This window comes from Scomber japonicus, chromosome 18, assembly GCF_027409825.1.
Source record: "Scomber japonicus isolate fScoJap1 chromosome 18, fScoJap1.pri, whole genome shotgun sequence".
Taxonomy (NCBI): Eukaryota; Metazoa; Chordata; class Actinopteri; order Scombriformes; family Scombridae; genus Scomber; species Scomber japonicus.
This window is the reverse complement of record NC_070595.1, coordinates 8,754,065-8,777,335: the sequence shown is the minus strand read 5'-3', so window position 1 is coordinate 8,777,335 and position 23,271 is coordinate 8,754,065. Positions and strand designations below refer to the sequence as shown.

General features: G+C 39.0%; 1 protein-coding gene across 1 annotated transcript; it reads left to right on the top strand.

Moving 5' to 3' along the window:
- The first annotated feature begins 15,741 nt into the window (after positions 1 to 15,741).
- rtbdn (retbindin) lies at positions 15,742 to 22,429 on the top strand. The gene is made up of 5 exons (XM_053338767.1): positions 15,742 to 15,901; positions 16,018 to 16,117; positions 16,858 to 16,986; positions 17,881 to 17,977; positions 22,082 to 22,429. The coding sequence occupies exons 1-5, from the start codon at positions 15,742 to 15,744 to the stop codon at positions 22,427 to 22,429; spliced, it is 834 nt and encodes a 277-aa protein (XP_053194742.1).
- The last annotated feature ends 842 nt before the right edge of the window (positions 22,430 to 23,271 follow it).

Sequence of the window (23,271 nt, the reverse complement as noted above, 5' to 3'; positions counted from 1 at the left end):
ACAGATAACTAAATAGTGAAATATGATAACATTTCCTCTGATGTGGCAGAATGTGTTCAGAGGCGCACAAATCTAGTCAGAAAAAAGCTCCAGTAAGCAGGCTGTTATTTGTTAGATTAAATGGAGCTGTCAGGGCCGTCTGGCTGGCAGTCAGAGAGCCAGATCTTCTCAGTGCTGATGGCAGTGCTTTGTTCTGTAGTCTGTACATTAGCTGTGTAAACCCTGCCACACACACAAAACTCTCACAGCACTCTCAACTCCCTCTCCTGAATACAAATCTTTGTTGCCTTTCAAAGCCTATACATTGCCTGTGCCGCAGTGGAGCTGTAGGACACATAGCAGGCAGGACAGGCTATTGATTTCTGCTCTGGCAACGGCAGCTTTAAAAGCAGAGTGCAGGTGGAAGTCTGGCCAGGCAGACACACCTCATTGAGTTTCATTATGTCGTCATTATAGATGCTGTAGGATGAAGTGGTGGTGCTCAAACCCAATGCTGCTTTCATATCCTCTTACATAATGATGTGGTAATCCATTTGAGTTTGGACAGTAACAGCTGCTCAGTTTGTTTAGAACAAGAGATGATGCTATTCTGTTCATCACTGTAAAGCTCAAGGACAAAACATACTAATTAACCCAGAAGTTATATTAATGAAAAATGCTAACACCTGGCTTTTTTTCTTTTGTTTAATTGTATTGCTATTAACATTACAAAACAAAATCACCTTGAGATTGGGCTTCACTTGACATACTTGCACATACAAATGCAAATAACATAAAAATACAACACATACATATTACCTATATACCTACAAAGTTATACCTAAAAACAATAAATTACAAGGTTTCTAACTAGTGTAGTTGATAACTGATGTCCATATCCTTTTAAAAATAGGCATATTTAGTTGTAGCTGAGCAGTTGTGTTTGTAAAATCATCCAATTAATAGTAATTATTTTTCTTTCAATATCAATAGAATAAACAATATATAACACTAGTCTGTGCAGGTGTTCAGATAATACTTTCAACAAGAACGATAGTAGGTCCAAAGGGATGTTCGTTTCCAGAATGTGTCCTTTTTCCATAATGTCTGCATTTTCGGGCAGTCTCAAAATATATGAGTATGGTCACCAAACATACCACAGTTTCTCCAGCATGTGTTGGTAGAATTGTTCTTAAAGACACAAGCTGTCAACAGGGTCCTAAAGAACCTCATTCTTTCCATATATTGGCATCCAAACACTCCTGTGACATCTAGAGCATATGTTTACCCAGGCATCATCGTTCACTATTGTATTCAGCTTCTGTTCCCATTGACCTTTGATATGTAGAGTGTTATTTGATGTGGCTAGCATTAGCCTTTTAGAAATGTGGGATATTTGGTTTTTGTTAATGCAGGTTGTTCAGACAGATGTGTAGACTGGGTTTCTATATTATCCCAGTCTTTGTTGTAATATAGTGTCTCATCTTTAGATGTCTGTAAAGGTCACTCAAGAGTTAGGCAACCTTGTTTTGGAGTAGTATATATTTTTTTTAATATTATTTAGTTGACATCAATATTTTCAACCAGATTCTCGGTCGCCTGTTTTGCCAGATACATTTTTATATTCATTTTTCTAACAGCTTAAATGTGGATTATGGTACTAGGGCAGGAAGGGATTGAAATAAGAAAAGTAGTTTTAGTTTTGGGTCATACTCAATGACTCAATCCTGCCAAAAAGTGACAGGGGCAGCACCTCCCATCTGTTTAGATCCTCTTTAATCAATTTGTCCTGATACAAAGAGAATACAGAGAAGGCTGATTGGGCGGTTAGACTTTTTGGTTGGGTCAACATCTGGCAACTCACAACTATCTTTAAAGATGTTTAGAATTAAGTTACAGATGTTGAATGTCTATTAACATCTAAAAAAATTACACTTCTTCCTCTGAAATTTCAGCAACAGGCCTCCTAAAAGTAAGGATTAGTGCTCAGACACACATCCATTCATTCATGTCCCATTACACAACTGAAGCACCCACGCTCTAAACAGCACAAATTGTCTTAAGACAGAAAATTGGACAGAGTCTCCCTCCCCCTCCCTCATGCTTCAAGCACAACACTGAGAGACGATGTGGTCTTTGGGATGATTAAAGCCTCCCTAAAACCCATCAGATGAACAAAAAGTTCATCATCACCAAGTTGAAAACAAGTATCTTTGCTTCTGGTAAAAATGACACAGCGGAGATATCAGGTTTTCACCCACCAACGAGGATAAGTCTGTAGCAGCTGCATTGATTATGTGGAATATGACCACAAATATGACATATGGTGTTGGTATGTTTCGCCAGTGGACACACACACACACACTCACTCACTCACTCACTCACACACACACACACACACACACACACACACACACACACACACACACACACACACACACAGCATATGAGCAGATGGAGGAAGCAATGTTTTCCAGATCACAACCTTCTCTCTCATCTAGCCTAAGCATCACTGAAAAACAGCTGTACAGTGTACAGTGTACCGAGCTTCAGCACAAAACATCAAATTACATCTGTCTGCAAGTTCATACAGTAGAATGATATATTAGAGTCCACAAAACACTGGGTGGCACTCTATCACTGTTGGAGCAGTATAGTGAGGGTCACAATCAATAATCATGGTTAGACCACATTCCTAAATCAACCAACTTACAAACTCCTACAATAAATAACATTACTTGAAGCTCATAATGTTTTTCTGAGACCTGAACGGGTTTTCATTTTCTATAAGGATCATTTTTGAAGCTCTGTAGTTTGCAGTGCAGAAAACAAATATATACTAGTGTTTCATATTGATATATGATTTATATAAACATATAACACATAATAACAAGGTTACAAAACATGTACTTTAGTAATGCATCACCAAATTAGCTGAACTCCAGCTAAATAGAAAAAAAGGCTTATACATCATGTCTGAGAGCAGAACAGCACATATTCTCTCAAAGACTGCCCTGTATCAATATGTTTAGATCTGAAAGAAGCTTTATATTTCAGGATAGTCACTGTTTTTTAGGTGCTTTCTGATGCAAATGAGCCAATAGTGACTTGCAAATGTCCTTACAGTGAGCAACAGTGTTCATGATGCAGCCTGTACTAATTCATCATGACTCATGCATTACTTAAGCATTACTAAGGCATATGATTTGTGCCCTTGTGGTAAGTCTTTGTCAGTTACAGTAACTGCTAGTGAGGTTTTTCTCATCACTCTTTGACAGTCCAGCTACTTTGAGACTTTTCTCCCCATTTAAATCATTGTAAAGTGTTTGAGAGAGAAGTGTATTTTTAATCTTATCCCACAATGCCCCTCAACTTTATGGAAGTGCAATACTAAATTTCTGTTGTAGCTCTAATAGACACTGTCACTTGGTATTCAAACTAATATGGCCTAATGGTGAACATGCTTTAACACCTACAGTAAGTCTCTCTCCATTCAGAAATGTGTTTTGCTGATTGTTACTTCGGTTGAATATTTGAGCTTCACTATGCAGTATGATGTATGTACAGACGTTGATATTAGAAGGCTGTTTTCACATTTATCTACAGATGAGGGAATAGCAAAATAATGTCAATATTAAATGTGAAATATTAAACTAAAAGATTAAATATAAGCAGGCATGATCCTCAAAAATAGTCGTGAAGCGAACTGAATATAAATTAATGTGTTTTTTAAAGCCTCTGTTTTTTTTCATTAAAGCCCAATGGTTCAGACACTCTTGAAAGGAGATTGATAAAGAGGAAATATTCAAAGGCTTGTTAAATCTTCTGTTTCCATAGTTTTACAATATCAACAACGTCAACTGAGCCACGTCAAACACACAGCACAAACAAGCCTAAATGCTCTATGCACGTCATGAGCGCGCGTGTGTGTGTGTGTGTGTGTGTGTGTGTGTGTGTGTGTGTGTGTGTGTGGACTGGGTTCAGATGTGAGCACAAACAACCAAACAACATGCTTGTGTTGAGAGAGACCTCTAGAGGATCATTACTGCCAGGAAACATGCACAGCTCTCTGGAGTAAACAGGACTCATGATGTCTTACAAGAAATCACATGTTTTAAAAAAAAGTGTGCATGTGAGGTAACTTCAGTGAAACTAAAGTAAGAGTCTCGTTAATAAAATGAAGCTCTAACATTCCCTTATGGTAACTTCTCTCCTCACCTCACAATAATGAATCACCACTGTGACTCCCTGTGGTGAGAGATGGCAGTGCAACGTAGACTTTGTATGACTGCTGCACTGTATTAGACATTCCTTTGTTTGCCTGCGAGGGCATGATGAATTGAAACATCATGTGATTTATTCTAGCCCCAGTCGTCACATTTTCCTGTTAAATTACACAAGTGAATAATGTGTTTAGTGATATTTTTCCTCCTGGGTGATTATATATATGCATGATTGATCTAATGGGGGGAATATCCTTTATTATCTAAGTCGAAATGCAAGGAAGATTTGCACTCCCATTTAAAAGTACACATCACTCCCTGCATGAGTTCAATTAGAGAGCCACAAGGAGCACTACTTAATCTGTAAGACGATCATAGGGTCATGATAAAGTCAGAATTAAACACACACATACACTACTAGGACGTAATTAAAGCTTAGTTATAAAACACTAGATAGGATGTGTCCTGATCACATTGCCGTTCTGGGATGTAACCATATGGCAGCCATCCTACCTGGATCCAGTTTAAACATGCTCTAATTAGAAAGGACGATGAAAGAGGCTTATGTTGTCTTTATAATCCGTGTATTTTTCTACCAATACACCAATACAGTTTTTATTTAAAGTAATGAGCCTAAGAAACTGTGCCTGTCAAAAAAAAGATTCTGGTAGAATTTTGATTATTATAGTTATAAGAGAACAAATTATGCTTTCAATTTTAAAGATAATCTTATAATTCTACATTTATATTATATTGCAGACACTTATTTTATTTTTTCAGTTTTGCTTGAACCCAATATGTAAGAATGGTGTTTTTAGTGTTTGTCTTGTTGTAGTCTAGACAAAGTAGTCTAAATAAATCTTTCCCCTGGTTTTGTGCTTCAGTCTTTAATTACATACACCCACGGACTGACGTCACCAATTAGAAAGGCGAGACAGCAGCAGTGGGCATTGTGGGTAATCCCAATGGCCTCCGAGCCTCATTCTGAATCAGGAGGTGCTTCTCCTGCTGGCAGCCCAGAGGCCTGGCCCAGCGGGACATCCCTAAACCCTCCTCAGTACTGCATGACAGACTGCTGCTACTGACGAACGGACACTATAAGAGGATTGCTCCATTCACTCTAGCCAAAATACACACAAATGAACAAATGCACATTAACACACACACACAAATACACATACCTCAATCACAAATCCATACATCCAAGGTCATCCATACATTTATCCTGCCTCAATTTAGAAAACACAACTTTTTTATATAGCTCATAAGTACATACATTCAGTTAAAACTTATAGGGTTAGGGTTATATACATACACATATATACATCTGGAGGAAACACTGATATAAAAAATGAAAGAAAGACAAAAGCAAAATAACAGAAACAGAAAATCAGTGGCGATTTAAGACTCTTTTTAAGGGTGCTCAATCACCACTAAATTTGATCTCAGCACCCCTAAAAATAAATCAATTATTGTATTTTCTAAAAATAATTTTATAGAATTTTCTGTTCGAGATGGGACAAACGATTATTCTACAGGTTCAAATGGTTTTATTTTAACAGGTCTAATGTACTTTGGATAGTTCTGTTATTTATATAATCTTTTATAATCTTAGGGTCCTCTCTGTAGAAATCTGTGATTGTTTATTCTGAACCATTATTATTATTATTATATATTACAGTAGACCACTCTACTATGTATTAATGTTTCTTGTTGTAATTTATGTTATCCACTGAAATGAGTAATTTAGCAGGGGGTTTGAACACTTGCAGGGCATTGTATGTCAAATTTTCATTAGGAGCTGAGCCCCCCTAAAGGTCTGACCCTAGAATGTGGTCAGAATCTGGTAATTTATTCCACAAGTGTGGCAAGCCACTGTAATGCAGAGGCTCTCCAAGGTCCGGCTGTTTCATATTGTAGGAGCAGGTTAGTCATTTATTGATATAAGCAGTTTTGAATTCAACACAGTCTATCATTATGCCCAGATTCTTGACTGGATTTGACATTTGAATTGACATGGAGATAAAATTAAGACACTTTCTCTCTGTCTTGCCTATGTTAGTAGTTAGTAAAATTCTGTTTTCTTGCTCCTGTGTTGAAGAAAATTCTGTGAGGCCCAGTCATTAATATGCCCAATGCACTGCATACATATTTATGTTTGAATGTATATTACTGATGTATAAGTGAAAGCATGTTAAGATGAAATAAAACAGGACCAAGAATTGAACCCTGAAGAACTCCATATACAGTCTATTGTTTAGGCCTCTCTTGCTCCAATAAAGACAAAAAAGTTCTTGGTCTGTAAACATTAAACCCATTTCAATGAATCCAACACTATATTTTTGCTCTTCATCAAATGCAGAACTGAGATTTTTTTTTTTAAACATTTAAAACTTTAATTAAAGCCCATTAATTAAAGTAAGTGTTCTTGATTCAAGGCAATTGCTGTCTCCTTTGTATGGTATCAGTTGATCTTTGGTGTACAGAAGGATAAAGAAGAAAGGAGACAGAAAAAATTATAAGAACTTTGTTGTATTAATTATTAACATTTACTAAAGCAACAAGGAGAGAGAAGACTCAACAAAGAGATAGAGAGAATAAAGGCAGATGTTATCAGAGTATAGTGCTTTTAGAAATTAATTGACTAAAGTGAATACATTTTTTTGAGTTGTATGAGTTTGTATGTATGTGTGTTTGTATGTGTTTTGTATGAATGGGAATTAGTGTAGTTTCGAAGCAGAATTGGCAAGGCCTACCCAGTATTTTTAGTCCAGACAGTTGATGAAAAGGCCTACCTACTCACACACACATACACAAACACAGCTAAGCCTATTACAATGACGCAAAGAGTCCTGCAAGAGTACACAACATCCCAAAAGTAGCACACAGCTGTGGCTTTGTGCTCAGGCTGATGCAATGTCCACTGACCTCTTGCATGTGGACAAAAATGCTCATGTGGTTTATTAGATTTGAATATTTCAAATCTGCCAAACCTACATAATCGTAGGTGCACAAACCTGTCTTGTTTGATTTGAATAAATATCGGGTGCAGGTTTGAAATTTTTAAAAGCCTGATGTTAAGGCTGCAGAAAGACCTGAGAACAGGGCTGTTGCAGAGAAAGCGGGAGGGAAAGAGAGGTTTGTCTTGTGTATCGATCACAAGTAGAGTTATGGGACAAACACAGCTGTTTGTCGGGACGTTCCTCTGCCATCCATCTCTAGCTGCAGAGCCTGTGCTCGTAATACAAACATGAATCTGTCTGGGCATTTGCTATCAGATATATCTTCCCAAAGGTGCACTCACACAGCTAAGGCATTAAGAAATGTCTCTTGTGTGTCTCTTAATATCCTCCTTAAAGTCAAAATTCAGCCTGACCATGGTTCAGAGATTTTCTCTTTATATGTAGTATTTCATCTTTCTAGCTAGTGATTTGCTTCTTATGAGCAGTGGAAATGAGATAATAATAGGCTCCCCTGCAAAAAGCAATAATCTGGATATGAGGGAGATGATGATGTACTGAGGTTTTGTGAAATCAGTTTTCTCTCACTAATTTTCACCTGAACACCTTTCGTTGGACTGGAAGGTGGTAACACTGACATTTAAAAGAGGAGGCTTTAACTATTGTAATTTACTAAAAAAAGTAAACCCTATTGCATTTGATAATAATTGACAATTTAATGGTTCCACCCATTAACACATATTGTCTTTGTTTTTCCTCGTTGGATGCTAGTTTTTTACTTATAAACTTCAACAAAAAGGTAGAGATTCACAGTAAAAGCACACTGCATAGATTAGAGACTATTTTTTGGTGTGTTCGCCTTTATTTGATAGCTTCAAAGTGCAGTGAGACAGGAAACTAGAGTATGATATCCAACAAAAATCACCAGTTGTGTGATATGCATCTTAGGCTACAACATGCCCCAGCATAGATTATTAAAGTGAGATACTGTAACAGGCATTTCATCAGTTTAATGAACAACAGTATAAATCTGATAAATAAAACATTATACATGTAAATTCCCATGAACCTTTTTTTTAAATGAATAAATAAAGAGTCATATAATATGTAGTGCAATCTTCATGAAAACAGATCTGTGTGGTGATGCAATAGCTCAAGTTTTTGTGAGCAAAGTATCTTCTTATTGTGGTTTTCTATAAATCATTGCAGACATGTATTCAAACACAAGAAAACACACTTTGGCCATATTTGGTAAAATGTCAAGTTTGACCCGATGGTTGCACTAGGGGGAAACCACAGTTGGATTCATCATTTGGGAACCATGGATATTTGTAACAAATGTCAAAGCAATCCATCCAATAACTGACAAGACATTTTACTAAAAGACAAAAATGCTAACCTCATGGTAGCACTATAGGCAAAGTCAGGGGATCATCTAAATCAGTGGGGTGCACCCCTTGGGGACCATGAATGGATCCTCAACATTTCATCTGAATCACTTCTATACTTCTATACTATTTTGGTATTTAATTAGCACTACTGCTTGGTTATGGTGAGTGCAACTAATTTTCTAGAGCTGCAACTATTAAATGATTAATCCATCAACAGAAAATCAATTAGCAACTACATTAATAATTCTTAAATTGCTTTGAGTCATTTTTAAATGTGAATGTTTTCTGGTTTCTTTTTTTTTACTATTTTCTGACATTTTAAAGCCCAAACAACTAATCAAATTACCAATAATCATCAGATGAATTGAAAATAATCATTAGTTGCAGCCCTATCATTTTCAGATTTATTTAAATGTGCTCTATAAAATATAAGACCATTAAAGAGTTCAACACAATAATGTGCTTTTTGTGACTGTAATACTTGGCAGATAGGTGGTGGGATTAAGTTGTGATTTGATGATAGTATGCATTTAGAACTGGATGATTGGTGCTGACCCTTGTCCTGACATACAAAGGAGGTCAGACTGAATGACTTCTGTTGGTTCTATTATTGAGTCTGGACATTTGGTGCTGCAGTACAGTCTCTACTGGCAGGAGATCTTGTTCATTCAGTCAGTCTCCTGCAGGTGTTGTTGACGTATCTTGGCACCCAGCTGACCCTGAGGATTTGACGTATGCAAAGAAGGCCGGCTACATAAAGAAGCACCATTGCTCTGAGCTACAACAAGAAGGACACAGTCCACCCTGAGAGACAGACAAGACAGGAGCACTGACTTTTGAATTCATCAACATCAACATCAACTCCAGGATCCAGATATGGAGCCCATCACTCAGACAGTGGAGGCAGCAGATGCTTACTTCCAAAGACGTGGCTGGCAGTTTATACCGAAGCGGGGAGCCTCTTCACAGTTTGTGGGGAGCACTATCATGATCTTGTCCACTTATGCGGTTGCTACCCTGACCATGAACACTGGGAAAAAGATCCAAGAACGAAGATTGAGATCAAACACCCACTAGCAATGATGGTCTTCTCAAAGATCTGGACTCTCTATCAATGCTACAAATGACAGAAAAAGTTGCACTGAACCGAAATGCTTCTCCTCATATGAAATGGGTCACTTCAACTGAATTCATCTGCGACGACGTGGAGATGATTAAAAATCTACTTAAGTCAGTCAGGGTGCCTATACATACCAAGTTTTACCAAGGAGATGGTAGGATGTGGTCTTAAAGTAGGTGTTGCACAATGAAAGATGGTCCTGGTCATAGATGAATAATAACATACGGGCATTAATACTTTGAATGCAGTGCTGCCATGTGACCACAGGGTGGAGAACTCGGACTACTTCACTTCTTTTCTGATCCCCAACAACAACAAAATACAAGCTCACTGGATTTTGGACATTTGTCAGATCATCTAACCAATTTCCCAGGACAGTGACATTATTAAACAAAACTCTTTCAACGCATAAGACAGAATAGATAAAGAAGATATTCGGATGCTCTATGGCTATCAAGTAGAATTTTAGTCCAATTTTGTCCAATGTTCTTGATGTTTTTTTTAAGTCTTTGTTCACACAAATTGCCTTTTAATTGTGTTAAAAGCCTGTGTGAATGAAGGTGGATTGATTATCTGGTTGTTTTTTTACACATAATGTCACATTGCTCATGTTGACTATATGTTTTATGTAACTACATTGTGAGGTTGTGGGGCTGCACTGATGCTTGTTGAGTGTCAGCCAATTGTACAATAAAAAGACTTTCAAAATAAACCGTGTGTATGTGCCCATCTTTGAATTCATGGTGAAATGTATTCTAGTGTGCTGATTTCTCTTCTGATTTGAATTGATTTAGTGCAATGGATGCACAAACATTTAGACAAAAAGATCAAAGCCATGTGTTTTTTTATAGATAAAAAAATAAAGATTTTTAGGGAGAGAGTATTCCAGTCCAGGCAAAGTACTGTACATTAGCAAATTTAACTTTTTATTGAATCATTTAGTAGAAAAACAAAAATCTCAGTCAGTCGTCATTGTTCCTATTTATCAAATTGCAAACCTCTGACTCCCAGTGACATTTGAAAAAACTTTGTTCTTAGCAAAAACCTTAATTAGCAACACCAACAATTTGGTATTTGACCAGTGACATTTCTGTCAACAGAAAGGTCACTGCTTTTGACCTTTCTTTGAGAGGAGCTTCTGTGCTCACATTAGTGTCTCCTTTTAACATTAAATGTTGCAAAGTACGTAATATAAACTCCAGCTGGCTGACATGACATGCAGGATCATTTTTAAAATGAAAAGATAGCATTGATTGAGTTTGAGGAGTTTTCTCATATTTTAATGTATAAAATCATGTTGAATATCCTTTGCAGTGGATTATCTCGTGCTGAGGAGATACATGCAGACCCTGAGGACTCCCTGACTTTCCATGGGAGAAAATGTTCAACATTCAGTGAACCAGTATCTGGTGATTCCCCACAGCAATATCATATGAACTCATCTGCGCCCCCCATTGTGTTCCAAGTGTGGTCTCTTTAAGGGATTATACAGTGGTTTTTATTACAGCATATTTTTCATACAGTTGAACTGTCAGTGTCTGCATTCATACTACTAATACTTGGAGTGACAGAAATTCAATGTTTCCACCATTTATCAATTACTTTAAGCTAACCATTTCATCTCTTAATCCATTACGTTAAGCTTACAAATCAACAGCTTGCTTGTTACTTATAGCTTTGTTTATCCATTACCTTTAGCTAACTATTTCAATTCTTAATCCAATATGTTAAGATAATAAATCAACAGGTTGTTACTATTAGCTTTGTTTATACATTAGCTTTAGCTATTTCAACTATCCATTACTTTTAGCTATTTCAACTGTTTAACCATTACTGTAAGGTAACCAATTCAAATCTTAATCCATTACGTTAAGTTTATAAGTCAACAGCTTGCTTGTTACTTATAGCTTTGTTTATCCATTACCTTTAGCTAACCATTTCAACTCTTAATCCATCATGTTAAGCTCATGCTTAAGCATGTTTTAGCTTTGTTTATCCATTACTTTTAGCTATTTCAACTGTATAACCATTACATTTAGCTAACCATTTCAAAAATGTACTTTTAGCTTTGTTTATCTATTACTCTTATCTTAACTAGCTAGCTGCTAGCCTGATTTGTAATTGTAATGAAAAATGTAAGCCTATTCTTTACTTTTTAACTATTTCTATTGATCTGCTTAATGACTAAATTTACTAAAGATTTGTCTGTTTATTTTCCCCCTCAGCACAAAGATGTGGATATATTCTTTAATCAAAGCTGAGTTGAAATGAGTTCATTTGTTTAGCTTTCCACATAGTTACATCCTGGCAACTGCAGAAGTACCCCATGGGGTATATCCATTCCTGGATGGGAATCACTACATCCTGGTATCATGTAGAGTTTTCAGACAGGTTCTCCTCACCTTTTATTTTCATGCTGTTTAAAATGTCTGCCATCATGGAGAAATAGGTCAATGGAGCAAATCAAAGAAACTCTAAATGGCGGAAATGAATGTCTATCACTTAGTGAGTCGACAAGGATGGGTGACACTGTTTGCCAGCAAAGGACCAGTAAGGCTCAAATGCAGGCAGTTACCCAACCCTGTTAAATGAGAACGACAACAAGGGTACACAGAGAGCCATGATGGCCTGCTTTGTCCTCCCTCTCTCTGTTCCCTGAATAGCTCTAGCACAAAGGATATCGTTATTCCTTCTCTAATTACCAGATGGAGAGCTGTTTGTCTGCCTCCCTCTCCTCTGCTCTCACCCCCAGAAATAAAGTGCTCAGTGGTGACGACCCTCGGCAGTTATGAAACAGTCTGGTGGCCAACGGGGCCCAAGTGAGACCTCATTTCCTCCTTCAGCTCGTATACAGTGTGAATCCAAGTTGAGCGTGTACAGCGCTTCTCCACCGAGACCATTTCATCTGCACTCAATCTGTGTGTTTATTTGATGGCCGATCTGTCTACTCTCATGTCCCTGCACGGTTTTTGTTGCCAAAACCAATCATGTGTAAGGCATGTCACCAATTTCACAGTCTTGGTTTTAGGCAGACGTATCTAGGCCACAAGACACTCTCCATCTGCTCTTGTGTGTCCAAAAGCCTTGGGAAGGGCACCCAGAGAGAGAGAGAGAGAGAGAGAGAGAGAGAGAGAGAGAGAAAGAGAGAGAGGGATATGCACCCAGCCAGGGATTAGGTTGGCAGGTCTAAGGGGAGGTGAGATTAAAAGCAGGAGCAATAATACACACATGGTGGAAAAACACACTGACGTTTCATGTGTACATCCAGTATATCTCCATTCATATCTCACATGTGAATGTTTAAAATGTCAGTCAGCAAAAAGGAAAGAATCAATAAACTAATTTCAAGGATTTCACGTTTTGGTATAGCATTGTTGGCAACATTACCATCTCCTACACTTCTTCTACACAAATGACCCACATGCATCCGTTGACATGTCCTCTGACATTGGTGGAAAAGAACAAATGAGAAAAATAGGCTGAAGTGAACTCTGATAATGATGACAGGAGTGATTTTGCAATGTGAAGCAGCTTGCCATCGAGTTCATGGTGTTTTGTTCCACAGAGATTTGTGTTCTCTGCCCTCAGCATATCATACATCCAGTATTAAATCTCAGCAATACTCTCCTCTAACCCTGTCATCTGGAAAAAGCCCTGACCTCAGTGTGTATATGGATAGAGAAAGCTGGTGGGAGACAGAACAGGTGTGACTCAGCACCACCTGTGAATGATCCTCTCAAAATCAAGGGCAACACATCCTTTATGGGGGGTGGGTAGGCTTTGCCTTTAAATCAATTTGAGAAATCTAATTTCAGTGTTTCCGTCTTTGATTTGATGCTGCTTGTACAGACTGGTGCTGGAAGGAAAGCTGTCAACAAGGAGGATTTGGTGAACGTCTCATTGGGAGATTAACAAGGAAAGGAGCCCAGTCTTTTCTCTCTCTCTCTCTCTCTCTCTCTCTCTCTCTCTCTCTGTGTGTGTGTGTGTGTGTGTGTGTGTGTGTGCGTGCGTGTGTATGTGCAAAAGAGAAGGGGGGAGGAGGGAGGAGAGAGAGAGAGAGAGAGAGAGACAGACAGACAGAAGGCAGAGGGATAGAGAGAGAGAGAGAGAGAGAGAGAGAGAGAGAGAGAGAGAGAGGACTTCCCAGCATGGGGCAGAGGGAGGGGGTGAGTTGCCTGGTGGAAGAAATGTCCTTCATATAAACCGGTGACAAAGTGGCGAGCAGCGGCCCCCGGGCAGCAGAGATCACAGCACAGAGGGAGACAGAGAGAGAGAGAGGAGGAGACCGGAGCAGAGCACCGCGTACAGACGCTGCATCCACAGCAACACACCGGGAAAACACTGCAACAGCAAAGCATTCAACGTTTGTTTTTTGTGTTTAAAACAGAAGGAACTAATCCGGACGGAGCATCATTTACCCCACCGACAGGTAAAAAAAAATGCACGAGACTGTTAGTAGATTGATTAGGCAACACTGAATAGGACACGTCGTAATCTTACAGTAAAAAAATCAGATTGATGTAATACTACACAAAACTACAGGTTTATATTGGGATGTTTATTGTGCCACAGCTCCTACAACAAATTAAAGAACATTATAAAGTACCTTGAGGTCACTGCAAACTCATCAATAAGCACTAAAATACATCATAGAGGGGAAAATGAAATTTAGGGGGGGGGGTTTTGACAATTGCATCCCTTTTACCTGTTAAAGTTGCAGCTTTTTTGTTAAGGTGATCTTCATATGTTGCAATGATAAGGCAACTGACTGAGCCTCACTTTGAGTGTGTTTTGTAAAGCCTAAAGCTGGTGACCATGGATACATGTTATTAATGAAAATAAGTATGTGATAAGTAATGGAATCTGCTGTTTTTCTTTTCAATGTTATCTGATTCAAATTTATTTGTAAGATATTGTTGAATAAGTGAGCAGCCTACAGCCATATCAATTCATCAATAATTCACTGAGACTGTATGATAGCTTCAAACTGGGAGTTATGAAGAGTAAACTAATGTGACAGATCTCTCCGTGTTTACTGTTTATCTCAGTGTAAACTCAGGGCTACATCAGACCTGTCCAGGGGCCATGCGGTCATGTCTGACAGATTTGTTTAATTCGTGTTATGTAGGCTACACATCGGCCAGCCGCTTGTCAGATTAAACAACTACGCATGTCATCCATCTCAGCACGATGTCTCAATCCCGCCTAATTAGGCTCACCCTGTCTACTAGGTCACCACACGCAGAGCAAACACTGAGCCTGTGCTGGATGTCTCACTCTTATAACTCACTATGTGCCATAATGAATAGAGCTGACAGATCAGGAGGCGTGAAAACTACTTTGTGTGTCATGTATCAACAAACTGTTGATTTATTTTGAAGAGGTCATTTATAATTATATTGAACCTGATGTAAACAGCCATAATTGGATTTGTGATAGCCAGTGACATGGATCCAATCAGTGATAGCCTACATATGTAACTTAAACACACGCAGTTTCAATCACAGACATGAAGTTTATGTACGTTTCTACCTATATAAAGGTCCAACAACAGTTGAGATTTGCTGGTTGCTGCTTTTATGCTCTTATTTTTGTGATGTTTTATGTTAGTTTTTAAAAATATATATATATCTGTCTTTTATATTGACACTTTTACCTTGTAGCACTTGGAGATTTGCTTCAAATGTAAAGTGCATTACAGATAAAATGTATCATTATTATTATTATTATTATTATTATTATTATTTGTATTATTGTTGTTGCTGTTGTTATTAGGAGTATTAATATTAATAATAGTATTATTATTATTATGTAGGCAGCTACATACACCAGAACCCCTACCCCTTCTACAACTTTACTTTTTTACAACCCACTCGCCTGAGTACGTTTGCAATGTATAGGTTAATTTCCATCAACTTTACTTTTCATTTTATTTTGTTTATTGATCCTAGCTCGTATCTGTTACCTTGTTTCCTGCACTGCTGTAACAATAGTACGAATTTCTGCCTCAACGTGCCGCTGTCCAATGTGCTGAACTCTTTTCCACAGACTTGTTTGTGGCTGTAGAGATGGGTGTCACCTCTCGCTCTCTGCTATTGGTTTGCGCATGTTTTACGGCTGCGCTGATTGGTGAAGCGCGCTCAGGCGGGGTGTGTCTTCAGGACGGCAAGCACAAGACCACGCCCAGCCCGGAGCCACACCTGCGGGATTGCTCGCTGTACGCCGACAGTAAGTAACTGTGTGCTTACCTGAGTAGAAACTCAGTATTTTCAATGTTGTAATGACAGCATCAATCTACATCTGAGCTCCTGGCTGACATGTTTTGACATTCTTGCTGTTGACAGATAGCTGCTGTACAGAAGATGACATCGAGGACATCTCCCATGTTCCCTCTGCTATCAACAAGAATGAACCCTGGGACAAGTGTGGGCCTCTCAGCCCTATGTAAGTGTCACCCAGTAGAGGTCTTTATAGTCCAGTCCATGTCCAGTCCAAATGAATGATAATGTCGCTCCGTCTCTGCTGGGTGTGTAAATAACTATTTGCTAACAAGTTTGCCGCACCAATTTACAGAGATTATGTTGTTCACAGCCTGTTTCTGCTGCCCCCAAGTGGCCAAGATTTTGGCACTGCAGGTTTTGTCAGTGTGAGATTTGTATTTACTTTATTTATTTCTTTACTTGTTTGTTCCAAGGCTTCGATTAATGTTGTATTGAATTAAATATTCAAAGCCGGAACAGAAAATAACCTTGATATCTTATGTAGATATATGGAGTGAACAATACCACAGACAGTAGGCCCAGTGAAGATACTTACCTTTACTCAACCAAGACAGTCTTTATTACATTAATCCTTGTCAAGTGGCACAATGCACCTTGGTGGTGAATTAGGGGAAAATGTATAAAGACAAGACAAAGATCCTACTACTATACCGAAGGCAACAGCAAATGTAATAAGGGAAGCCAGCTTGAAAGTAATATAAACAAAAGTGGAACAGACTCTCTAAAGGGATAAAACGTCATAACTCATAACAATACCAATATCAGTATCAACTACTGGGTTATCACATGTTTTTGTTTTGATCTCCCTTGAGAACATTTCACTTTCCCAGGGCAAATTAAGATATAAATACAGGCATCACTATACATCATGTTTGTGCTAAATGCTCCCCTCTGACTCCTCAGGTGCGAAGGCTTCCTGAAACGTGTGTCATGTTTTTACCGCTGCTCCCCTGATGCTGCACGTTGGCCTCATCCTCACCGCCGCTCATACATCCAGGCTGTGCCGCTCTGCCACAGCTTCTGCCGTGATTGGTGAGGCTGCCAAACACATTACCAAGCAAACCTAAATCAAAATCAGTATCTGTCCCACTTCACCTATAAGGCTGTCAAGTGAGAAATTACCAGCCAGTGTAACAATGGCATGTCTACTCATACTAAGATAGAGAGCCCCATAAAAAGCATAAACCTGTATGACACAGGTAAGACCAATTATACATGTAGACACCCAGGAGATCCCAGCAAAATGACAAACAGCTTCATGGAAAATGTAGTAGAAAGACTGATAGAAACAGAGGTACTACTGTTGTAAAAACAAATATAGGCATCTTCAGAAGGCTACAGCTTTGTCCTAGCAGGGATTGCAGTGAGAGGGAATTAATTACAAATTCGCTTATTTGCTTTCTTGTAAAGAGTTACATAAGAAGATTGATACCGCTCTCATATCTCTATCTAATACATAGTGGGAACCAGTAGCCAGTTATTTTAGCTTAGCATAAAGAAGGCTTTGTGCAACAAAATCTTGTTTATTACTCTTTGGCTTTAGTACGGATTAAACAAACTAGATAAATAGTGTTCATTAGTGAGCTCATTAGCAGTGCTGGTAGGTGGATTTTGTTACCTTTGGACTGAGTCAGGCTGCCTGTTTCCCTCTTTGCCCAACCAGTCTTCATGCTAAGCTATGCTGACCAACTGTTGCAGGGTTCTAGCTTCATATTAACTGTAAAGACATAAATGATAGACATCTTCTCTTTTTATCTTCAGTAAGACAGAGAATAATAAACAGTGTACCTCAGTTGAAAAAGTGACACCTCAGTTCTCTTTGACACAGTATGAATCTGTCCTGAAAATATTCAAATGACATAATTACAGTTTAATGTTTTGCCATTTCAGATGTTTTATTTAGAGAATTTACATATCTTTCTTCAGGTTTGATGCATGCAGGATGGACTTGACGTGCGCTCGTAACTGGGCCAGAGACCCCAGAGGACAGAACTGCACTGGTACCTGTGTTCAGTATCAGCAGGTAGGCTGTGATCTGGCACCTCAGTGATTGATTGTTATGTAATAACTTGGCACCTGTGTATTTTTCAGTAGAAATCTGTCATTTTCAGTGTCTCTACCTCAAATAGGGTGTTGAATTGAAACCAAGTGTTTTAGTATTTGCAAAAACTGATGTCAGCAGAATAGAGTCACGACTTAGCCAAGATTGTCCTGCCAAAAGAAGTCAGCATAGGACGAGGTGTCAGAGGTTTGATTCCCATTGACTGACCTCAAAGCTTGTGAGTGCGGTGTCGCAGGTGGAAGGTCAGGCACTATGTCACAGTAGAGTCAGCATGTTGGTGGTTGAGAGCGGTAAGCGAGGGGTTAATGGCGCAATGGCTGGAGCATGAAAAGGTTTGGTGCTGCTTCAGTGGGCAGAGACCAGCTGGGTGATTTAAAGAGAGGCAAAGTGGCCGAGGGGCTGGTGTGCAGCTGGGGCCAACAGCAAACCAAGTGTCACATACCAAATGCCAGGACACTATTTATCTATCTATCTATCTATCTATCTATCTATCTATCTACCTATCTATCTATCTATCTATCTATCTATCTATCTATCTATCTATCTATCTACCTATTTATCTTGACAGAGAGAGAAATTTGGACATTTTTAAATATCTTTCTATCTGTCCATGCGAGTGTGTGTCCATTTCTTTCTCCATTTTTCTCTTCCCCTTTATCTCCTTCTTTGTGTCTCTCTCTCTCTCACGCACACACACAGGGAGAGAGAGGGACACTCTGACAAATGAACACCCGCCCACAGGCACTGGACTTATTAAGGCTCTCTGGTGGCAATTAGATGATTGCTAGAAATAACAGATTTGTATAAGCGAGAAAATGCAAAGAGAGAATATCTGAGTGTTCCATAAATGTGTGTATGTGTGTGTGTGCCTGTTTGTTCTTGTGCTTTTTGTGCTTGTGTTGGCATTTCATATAGTTATCATATAGGGCACCACAAATGGCACGAAATAGGCTCCCAATAAATTTAAATAGCTATCAAAACTGAGTGTTTTAAAAAGGAACACAATGAAATGAGTCATGGCATTCAGCACATTCATTAACAAATCACCCTCAGAGAGACCGCAAACAAATGCTTGCTTCTCTCTCAACATTTTTGGAGGTCACAGCAGTAAAGCTTCATTTTCTTTTCTTTTCAGCCAGCAGAGATGGCAGATTTGAGCTTGCGGCACTTTAATCCATGTGCAGCATGGGGTTAGCAAAGTTGCAGACGTGTTGAGATACATCTGTCCCTGCCATCTCATGAAAATATCACACAGATCTAAGATATTTTCAAGCTTCCCTTTCTAATAAAATATCACACAGTTCCACTATATGACACCACATGCTCATGAAACCTTTTTAAACCCCTTTGTGGTCACAAGCCAGTGTTTCTCCCAGCTCCTGAAAAGTTCATCTGTCAGAAGCACAATGTGTGTGTGTCTGTGTGTGTGTGTGTGTGTGTGTGTGTGTGTGTAGAATAAATATACACAGATATAGACAGGATTAGTAAATGCTGACTGCAGTAGGTGTCAATTTGCATAGAAACAAGCTAATACATTTACATAAAGGCATACACACACACATTTACACACACACACGTCGATTGCATGCAAAAATCCCTCTGGCACACTCTCTCTCACTCTCTTTCTCTCTTTGTACTCATTGGTAACATTATTTGCCAGCCAAGGTCTGATTTAGCTCAGCATTAGCCACTCTTTCTGCTCCTCATTTTGTGGGAATGAGGTTACATCCGCAAAGAGTGATCGTGTGTGTGCCGGAAGTTGGCACGAAACACATCTAGAGCAGCATCTGCGGATCAGATATATAGCAAATGAATGGTCTGATATACTGTATATCTTCAAATCAGTATACTTTCTATTTGGTCACATAAAGAATGAAATTAAGCTTTTTCCTAAATCTGATCTTCAACAATGATCAAGAGAATTATTGCTTTAGATGACTGCTATATAAAGAGTACACCTTTTGTTGCTGCCACTCAGTTTACTGATTTTCTTTTCTGTTTCCTTTTTTCAAACAAGGTGTAATGTCATAGATTTAGGACAGAGAAGGGCAGAATTGAATAAGATAAGGATCAGAGGGACAGGATAGAGCCTCAGGAAATCTCTGTATCTCACTTATTCGATCACACCATGTCGTCTAAAACTACTTGCGCTTGTACTGAATTAGCTTTGGCAGCAAACCATGTCTGCCTGGGGATGGGACAGAAATGTGTGTATGTGTGTGCACACTTGCCTCCATGTGTATTACAGGGTCGCTTCGATAAGACCCAAGTGTCAGACCGAGAGTATATGTAGTGGAGAGAAATAGCCGTCATCCTCTTTGTCCTTCGAACACGGTAAATATATTACAGCTTTTTCTTCTCTGAGCACCCTGTGTGACTCAGTCTTAATCCCCCAACAGACAGGAGGATGAAAGGAAGCAGACGTTGGGGTGGGGGTGTGCTACAGAGAAACACACGGAGAATAGGAGTGATACACAAACAGCAAGAGAAGCAATAAGCAAGAGAAGAAAGAAATGCAATGGTGAGATATGGCGGAAGTTATGTAAAAAGTAGGTAGGGGACGAAATGAGGTATGGTAGGAGACACAGACGGTGACTTGGCAGCACATTCTTAATGACTGGTTATGAAGCAGTCAGTGAATAGGAGCTTAAACACAGTGTGTGTGTCACTAAAACTTCACTAATTAGGTTTCCCAACTATTTATAAGTTTATAGGCCATTTACAGTATCCCATGAAGGTTTTAAACAGCTTAAATGTTAAATTATGATTTGTTTTTTTTGCACTGTTATGCAATATCCCTTTTAATCCGCATTTGTGTCTTGTTAGTGAGGAATATAATTTCCCATGCTCCAGAAACCGTAAATGTCTAATGGCTAATGTCAGCAGTAATTGGAGTTTTTCCTCAAAGTATAACTTTGTAAAGACGTAGCACTGTAATAGCTTTTCTGTCAGATGGAGACACAAAAGGTGCTGGATGTGACCTTACTGATTAGTTTATATCTGTCGGTCTGCTCTGCAAGAATCATCACTGTACCGTTAAGACGGCGCAGAGATGAAGTCTTTCAGATACTGGCATGAGCTTTTCAAGGTCACGTCTTCTAATTTGCTCTGAAGGCTGCTGGAGATGAGGTGAGGCAAACGAGCGAAGCACACAAAAGCCATAAGAGCAGCTGCCAGGTGCCTGCAGCCCCCTCTAACACCTGGCAGAGGGTGTCTGCTTTCAAGGCTGGTGCAGCCCTGAAAGGGCAAGATCAATTATTCCGATGGATGTTTACAAGCAAAGAAAGGCTATACTTTGTGAATGTTGCATCTACTCGAAAATGCAGTGTCAGTGAGGCAATGTACCTGTTACTTGAGAGCTCTCCTAACTCTAATAGTTAGTAGTGGTGGAAAGGAACTAAGTACATTTAGTCAAGAACTGCACTTAAGTACAATTTTCAGTACAATTAGACTCTTTTTCATCACTAGATTGATTTAACAGCTGTAGTGACTACTTAATATATATTTTACATTCAGAACATTAGATGAAGTTATAATATATATTTGTAGCACTATTATAGACCAAAAGTTCTGCGTGTTTACAGTTTTGTGGTGTTAAAGTTGTTAAAACCTTGCAAAGATATGCGTCATCATGTTCTAATAGGAATGATAAAGTTGTAACTGTCTCGCAACAAAACTAACAGCAGAGCCCTGAAGCCCTGAAAAAGAGTACTTTTTAATCTTGTTGCATGAAATCATTAACTTGTGCACACAAATGACTATCTTGTTCACATAAGATAAAAAACTGTAATCTTTCAACCTTGGGGGCTCCATAATTTAACATTCTGACAAGAGCCCATTTGCATAATGAGTACTTTTACTTTAGATTTTTCATTTTGACTTAATGCACACTCTGCTTCCCTCATGACTACTTAAGCTAAGAATGTGAGTAGTTTTTTCACCACCGGTCATTACCTGTAATGGAGCCATCATCTTCATCAGTAAAGTTGTTTTAAACAGGAAAAATATGTCTTCACTGCACTTCCTAAAAATATTTGTGTGTGTGTGTGTTTGTGCGGTATGTAGATGTACCAGCATGGCCGGGATCTTTGCGAGAGCCTGTGGGGTGATGCCTTCATGACAGTGGAGGATGAGCCAGAGGAGATGGGAGAGCCTGGAGAGACTGGTGACGGCGGTCACCCCTGTGGCTGCCTGACACTCAGTCCCTCAGACAAGGATGTGATCGCTGCCCTCAGGGCCCAGCAGGACGACCCAGAGGAACTGGACACCACCAAGACTGGCCTCCCTCAGTACCGCGCCCCTTGCCAGACCAAGCTGCCCCTGCAGGCCAGGAGCGGCAGAAAGGGGAACTCTGTGCTGCGTAAGCGCTCAGTCATAGTGGACGACGGGGAAGGGAGCGGGAGTGGCTTGTAGAGAGGAATGATAGATTGAAATATATTTAGAGATAATTGTCTAGATCCTAAATCTATCTTTTGAAATGGAGTTGTAACCTTGCTCCTCTAACTAACCTTACCACACAAACCTAAGCTTTCATTATCAGTATCATCACATTTCACATGTAATCTCTATGGTTTTAAATGTATCTGGTTTAAGGTGTCACCCGGTCAGGTATTTGTTTGAACAGCCAGGATTTTAAAAAGTAATTACTATTCAAGACGCCACAGCTGAACAAGCATTTAAAGAGAGACCCTGAATTCTGAAAAGGCACTGACTTCAATAAAACTCTCCTAATATGTTGCTCATACCCTATTATGGTTGGACTAATGTTTTACTGCCAGATAACAAGGTAAAGATTTATTGGCTTTGTTTGGTTCAGTAAAATATATCACTTCACATTTTCAGGAGTGTGAAGTCTTGCACATGGAAAATGTTTAGTCCTGTTTGCGCTTGTGCATGAACCAAATGTGTCATCATTAACCAGAGGACTATTCACGTTAGTGTTGTATACATGATGTACCTGTACCAGTACTTCACTACCCTGCTTCTCTTTTCAATCATCTAGGTGACTTTAATCTGTGCATTAGTCCATTATTGTTACATGCAGAACTTGCTGTTGTGATGCTGTACCGTGCAGTCTGCTTGTCATGAGATGTATGATAGTGAAGAAGGTCACTCCAAGTAATGATAAATAATGAATGTAACTTAGGCTTTCTAACAGAGACTACTAAAGAATCTGGTATGATAATAAGACTGAAGAAGTATGCCTAATACCTGAGGGAAGGTTTAATATTCAGAAACTAAATCTGCCTACCAGC